The sequence below is a fragment of the Hyaena hyaena genome, unplaced genomic scaffold (genome assembly GCF_003009895.1).
Source record: "Hyaena hyaena isolate Hyena2069 unplaced genomic scaffold, ASM300989v1 scaffold_210, whole genome shotgun sequence".
Taxonomy (NCBI): domain Eukaryota; kingdom Metazoa; phylum Chordata; class Mammalia; order Carnivora; family Hyaenidae; genus Hyaena; species Hyaena hyaena.
The window spans coordinates 1,265,471-1,272,503 of record NW_024080841.1 but is presented as its reverse complement, the minus strand read 5'-3'; the positions used below and the strand labels follow the sequence as shown (position 1 = coordinate 1,272,503).

At 41.8% G+C, this 7,033-nt stretch overlaps 1 protein-coding gene across 1 annotated transcript in view; it reads right to left on the bottom strand.

Annotated features, from left to right (window-relative positions):
• The window catches only part of PIK3R4 (phosphoinositide-3-kinase regulatory subunit 4), a 79,743-nt gene extending 73,413 nt beyond the window's left edge, over positions 1–6,330 (bottom strand). The window contains exons 1-2 of the mRNA XM_039242227.1: positions 5,822–6,330; positions 4,140–4,912 (exon numbers count right to left, since the gene is read on the bottom strand). Of these exons, the coding sequence (XP_039098158.1) occupies positions 4,140–4,872 (733 nt within the window). The 5' untranslated portion in view covers positions 4,873–4,912; positions 5,822–6,330. The remainder of the gene's footprint in view (positions 1–4,139; positions 4,913–5,821) is intronic.
• Between the last annotated feature and the right edge of the window lie 703 nt (positions 6,331–7,033).

Sequence of the window (7,033 nt, the reverse complement as noted above, 5' to 3'; positions counted from 1 at the left end):
AAAAAAAAAAAAAAAAAAGGTACACATCAGAAGAAGCTAAAGAGAGAGACATGACAACTAAATATAATACCAACCTCTAGATTGGGTCCTGTCTTGGGGCACTTAAAATTCTATAAGGGACAATGCTGGGTCAAAAACAAAATGAGAGGGGCGCCTGGGTGGCTTAGTCGGTTAAGCGTCCGACTTTCACTCAGGTCATGATCTCGCGGCTCGTGAGTTCGAGCCCCGCATCGGGCTCTGTGCTGACTGCCAGCTCAGAGCCTGGAACCTGTTTCAGAGTCTGTGACTCCCTCTCTCTCTGACCCTCCCCTGCTCATGCTGTCTCTCTCTCTCATAGAAATAAATAAAACATTAAAAAAAAAAAATTTAAAAAAAATGAGAATTAAAACTGTAAATTATTATCAATGTTAAAGTTGCTGCAGTTCATAACTGCAACACACAATTACTTAAGCATTGTGTAAGAGACCAGGATCTTAGGAAATACATACTGAAGTATCTAGAGGTAAAGGACCATGATGTATGGAACTTAATAAGGAAAAAAATCATGAGGGGTGAAGAGGGGTGGGAGTGCAAAAATAACATATAACGTACAAGTGATAAAGTGGAACAAAACATTAACAAATGAATCTGGGAATTCTATGTACTATTTTTATTTTTTGCAAGTTTTTAAAATTTGTAAGTTTGAAATAATTTCCAAATAGAAAGAAACACAGCTATGTTTCACTATTTACAACTCAATTATGTCTCCCTCCTACCCCCCAAATTCATATATTTAAGCCCTAACAGCCAGTACCTGTAACCTGACTAAATACAGGTGATAACACCTTTAAAGAGATCATTAAAGTTAAATGAGGCCATAAGGATGGGGCCCTAATCATTTTAACTGGTGTTCTTATAAGAAGGGGTGTCAGGGGAAGAGGCCATATGAGTACACAGTGAGAATGTGGCCATCTGCAACACAAGGAGAGTGGGTTCAGGAGAAATTGGTCCTGCTGGCACCTTGATCTTGGACTTCTAGCTTCCAGCACTGAGGGAAAATAAACTTTTGTTTAAGCTACCAAGTCTGGGGTATTTTGTCATGGCAGCCCTAGCAGACTAATACAGAGTTGAATGTAGGACTTTTTTCTTGCAATTTTTAGAATGTTGTTCTGGAATAGGTGCTATTAGTGGGTATTTCCCTATAAACAAATCGTTCAAGGTGTTTTCATCAACACTAAGTCCTTATAATTAGATATTAGCTCAAATGTTACCTTCTTAGAGAGGCTTTCTCAGACCATTTTCTCTAAAGTAGTCACGTACCAGCCCCTGTCATTAACACTTAGAAGTCCTAACCCCAGGGTGGCTCAGTCAGTTAAGCACACGACTTCCACTCAGGTCATGATGTCGTGGTCTGTAGGTTTGGGCCCCATGTCGGGCTCTGTGCTGACAACTTGGAGCCTGGAGCCTGCTTCAGATTATCTGTCTCCCCCTCTCTCTGCACCTCCTGTGCTCGTGCTCTCTGTCTCTCAATAATAAACGTTTTAAAAAAAAAAAAGAAGTCATAACTCATTTGTCATGCTCTTATCACTAATAAAAATTAATGTCCTTGTTTCTTCTTTCTCTTCCACTAGAAGGTTTTTCTGCTCCTTAAGGGCAAAAAAATTGCCAGTCTTCTTCACAGCTATACTCCCAACATCTTTACAACAGTGTTTCATACATAATAAACACATAATACTCAAATATATGTCAAGCAAATGAATGAAAGATCTCCAGGAAAAAGACTCTGCCTGCTTATATGAGCAGAGAATATATACTATTCTCCTAAACTAGCAGCCGGGAACCATGGATATGCATCAAGATGGGGGAAAGTAACATTCAAAACCCAAGGAGCCTATATCAAGTCTTAGGAGCTGAGTGAAGTGGACAGATCCCATCCAGCTCTTTCAAAGAAATGAAAGGGCCTATCTTCAGCCAAAACAGCATAGGATTCTAGCCTAGAAAAACAAATGCTAAGTAAGAATTTTGTTGAAGTTTATGGAACTATAATGCACAGAGAAAGGATAAATATAAACTCTCCATCGACCCTTGAAATTTTAAAACCAACTTCTACTTATAATACCAATCATACCTCATTTAAAAAAAAAGCCTAAAACAAAAAAATAATTTAAAAACACATTTTTCTAAGCCTGTAAGTGATGCCAAGGTTAAAAAGTGATCACATTTCTAAGCTTAGAGTCCTGTTTACAGAATAGTTAATAAGTTTAAGATGTAAAAATGGTTCAAGATTTAAAGTCACTGATCATAACCTTTGGGACTTTGATGGATTACATTTCTAATCTTATTACACTTACGGCCTGGAGGCTAACTCTATCTTATCCAAAACACCCCTTGGTATTATCTTGGGACACAGATTAGTGAGTGTATCAACACAAGTATAACTCTGTGTAACAATTCTTATTCATTCCCCTCAATGAAATACACGTATTCATTAATTATGTTACTTTTCCTAAGTAATCTAAAATACAGCTCAGTTTAAGTTTTCTCTGCGGTAAACCAACAGGTGGGAAAAAGATTAAACCCAACCTTTGCAAAACTTAAAATGGCACTGATGCCAGAGTTCACATGGCATTCCACAAGATACCATCTTCAGCCCATTTCTCTTCCTAAAAATGCACAGATAATCTGGACTCCATGGCCTGGCTTCAAGTGCTCTGTGTATGATTATTAATGCACAGTACTTCCCTCCAAAGAAAGCCACTGGTTTCATCAAATCCTTTAAGGGGACCCCAAAAAAGATTACAAAACACTTCTTTACAAACTCTCCCTCATTACGAATCCATTCCCTTGACTATGAATACTACCTTTTTCCTGGTAGTATCCCACCTCTATCCCAAATCTCTATGCACCAAACCTTTATGATCAACTGCCTGTTGTACATCTTCTCCTGGACATCCCCCAGACACCTTCAACTCAATATATCTAACAGAGACTTCATCATGTTCACACCCCCTCTCCCTGTTCTTCCTCCAATGTCAGTGACCATCACTGCCATCCACCCAGTTTCCCAAGCCAGAGTGAAAGAAGTGTTCTTGACTTTACTCCCCAATCACCAAGTCCTAACAATTCTACCTCTTATCTCTGAAGCATTATTTTTCGCCACTCCCTCTCCAATTCTGTCACAACTTTAAGCTACTCAGAGTCCCGTCTTAGCCAATTCTGTAACAACTTTAAGCTACTCAGAGTCCCGTCTTAGCTGGACTGTAGCAGTTTACTTCTAGCTGGTTTTCTGGGCTCTGGGGTAGCTCCCCTAACAATCCACTTTCCACACCACAGCATTTACCTAAGACACATATCTGATGTCCCTGCAGACTAGCAGGCGCCTGCCAGACCTTTTCTGATCTGGGGCGTGTTTACCTCACACTCTATACTTTATGTTCCTGATACAGTAAACTACTTGAAGTGTCCTAATAAATGAGTGCATCATGCTCTGGTCTTCAAGACTTTGAATAAGCAACACCTTCTGCCTGAAACAAATTATGCTTACGATAGCTAGCTCCCAATCGTCTTTCAAGTCTCAGTTTAAGTATCATCCTCCCAATAAAGAGGCCTTTCCTGATCCTGCCTCTATCCATCAATGTCAATTAGAATAATTTAAATATATGTTCCTGTAACAGCACCTGGTGCTTATCACCACCATAGCAAATCACACTGCACTAAAATGTCCTTTTTCAATAGCATATCTATCTCCCCATTAAATGCACCTTGAGAGGACTATTCATCTGTCTCTAGTGCTTAAGGCAGTCACTGGGGGCACCTGGCAGGCTTTGCAAGTGGAACATATGACTCGATCTCAGGGTCTTGAATTCAAGCATGTAGTGGGTAGAGTTTAAGAAACAAAACAACAACAACAACAAAAACAGTGCCTGATACAAACAGAAGAATTCAAATATTTTTTAAGTATTTGAATAAATGAACCACTCTGCATTCCCTAGGCATTTAAACATGTCCAATGAGAGACTGCTGTCTTTCTGAATAGTGCATTATGAGAACCAAGAAATTAAATTTTCAACATATGGGACTTTTAAAAAGCTACATTACAATGTTCAAGAGTTAAAATATACGCGCACACACCCCTCGGCAAATCTGACCAATTAGAATACCTGCTGAAAAGATGTCCATTGCCCGCTTCAACTCTCCTCTTGTTCTCTGATTACTATTCAAGTCTACAAGCGGAGTTGAAGGATCTCTCATATATTCTAACTCAGTGGCAAACAATCCACCATCAACAAAACGTTCAGGAGCAATATAGCAAGTTCTCCTCCGTGAAGTGTCAAAGAAATAGTTGAAATCTGCTGGGTTGTCCTCTGGAAGATAAGTGGGCTTAAAACTGGCAAAATCAGTTAGAAGGACCCAATTCCAACTGGTAACCATTACATTCTCAGTCTTGATGTCCCCATGACGGACCCCAGATTTGTGTGCTTGGTCCACAGCTGTCAGGATCTGGAAAGCAATCCAACGCTTCTCAATGTTATTTAAGAATGGACGAGTACTGATGCGATCGTAGAGATTGTCTCGCACATACTGCCTAAAGAGCATGGCTGCTTTCTCAGATGCTTTTTCTGCGGCTTTCTGAAAAGGCAGGCAGTTCTGTGCAGAATGAAGCCTGATTTTCAGTTCCTCCAGCTCCTGTTTATAGCTGGTTAAAGGCAATGTGGGATCCTGAATTGCAAAGACCTTCACCACCACTAGGCCTTCTCGGTGCTTTGCTCGAGCAACTTTAAAAAAACGAGTGCTCCCCAGGCTCTTATCGTATTCAAAGTCATGGATGTCTGAGAAATAACTCTCCACAGATAGGATCTGGGAAGGAGCAATGCCAGCAAGCTGATTTCCCATAATGGCAGCAAGCACCTCTGGGTGAGTTAGGATACAACTCCTATTTAAAAACAAAGGAGAAAGAAAAGAAACAAGAAATCAAACACCATTGTTTATGTATTCTTTCTAAAAGATGGATGCACCATATTTCTCTTCCACTGAGAGCACCATATCAAGTGTTTCAGGCAGTCTCTAAATTACAGACACATTTATCTAAAAGATCATGGGGGCGCCTGGGTGGCTTAGTCAGTTAAGCGTCCGACTTTCGCTTAGGTCATGATCTCGCGGTTCGTGGGTTCGAGCCCCGCGTCGGGCTCTGTGCTGACTGCCAGCTCAGAGCCTGGAGCCTGTTTCAGTCTGTGACTCACTCTCTCTCCGACCCTCCCCTGCTCACGCTGTCTCTCTCTCTCCTAGAAATAAATAAAAATATTTAAAATAAATAAATAAATAAAAGATCATGTTATTCTATGTTGTCCTTCCAGGACTTGAGCTATATTTAAATAGACCCCTTCAATATTAAGCTGAAAATGTTAGAATGTGTATTTTCTGCTATTTAAATTTTAAAACTAATGAGCCTTTACTATGTTAGCATTGCGCTTGGGGCTATGCGCGTCACAACAGTACTATAAGCGAAGGTCTTTGTCCAAGAACCTGGAGTTTTGGATCTCAGACGCAAACACGTTAAAAACAAATAGGTTTCTGAACTCCTCAGAGACCAAGCTGAGATACAAAAAAATCAGTAACTCCTGGGCCCTTCCAGCCTAACTCCAGTGTGCCTTGCCACCAGCTAACAGAAGGCATAAAGTTGTCTGCTGTGCAACAACAGGGAAGAACCCTTGACAAAGATGTTAAAGAAAAGTAAACCAAAATACACACTTGCCAAACAAGCCCAGGGTTCTCCTGGCTCCTCTTTTGCAGGAAATAAAAAACACGCACACACACACGGCCATGCGCACATACAAATATTTACCAGAGGACTCTGGAAAGTGTCACACGTTGGTCACTAGCTCACACTGAGGTCATGACGAGTCACTTCAGGGTCTGAGCAAGACTGGGAGTCGGCAGCCGAGCGAGCCTTCGGTATGAGGGATCTTCCTTCAAAAGCAGGAGGTGGGACGTTGGGGGGAGTGACGACGAAAAATGTCAATCTCCAGGAACCACGGTGGCCCGCGGAGAAGCGGGGCGGTGCCGCAGGTGAACTAAGCCAAGCTGAAGCGATTCCACAGACACCCTGGGAGTTGCCCCCTCCAGCCCCCTACTCTGCCAGGGGAGCCACGCGTTCCTGGGCCCCGCCTTCCTCTCGCGCGGATCTCTGGACCTTCGAAGGCTTCTAGACCCTGGAGGGCCTCACCTCCAGGAGGGGAGGGGGGACTCCGGATAGAACGCGAGGCCGCCAGTTCCGGGGAAACACTTCTCCAGCTGAGGCTGACACCTCAAACGCCGAACTCCCGGCAAAGCTGCCGGCTCTGACCTCACTTCCGGTCGCAGAGCGGAATTGACGAAAGAGCGAGGCTTAAGGAAGCAAGAGAATGGCGGTGGAGTTGGTTGCTAGGAAACGAGGAAGGGGCGTGGCTTCACGCTCAGCGCCTGGAGGAAGAAAATAAGATGTTCTGTCAATTTATTCCCCATCCTGGTCTTCTACCTATCGTTCCATAAACTCTGAGGCTTCTGACATGCCCGGAACACAGTTCTTTAAGAGAATGCACAGGTTTATTTAGGAAGGTTAATATCTCCAGTTGAATTTTTAAGAGTTTTGAGATATAATTTACATCTACAAGGCACACCTGTTTAAAATACACAACTCAGTGGCTTTTTATATATTTACAGGGTGGTTCAGTCATCTATATAATTTAATTTTAGAACATTTTCATTACCCCCAAAAAGAAATTCTGTAATTATAAGCAGTCACTCCCATTCTCTCCCTTTCTCCTACCCCTCCCAGGCCTAGGCAATCACTAATCCACTTTCTATTTCTATAGACTTACCTATTCTGGATATTTCATATATGTGGTATACAATATGTAGTCTTTCTGACTTTTTTCACTTCACATGTTTTTGAGGATTATCTCTGTCGTACCTTGTATCAGCACTTAATTTCTTTTTATTGCCAAATATTCTGTTGTGTAAATATTCCACATTTTGTGTATCCATTCCTTCACTGATGGACACCTGGGTTGAATCT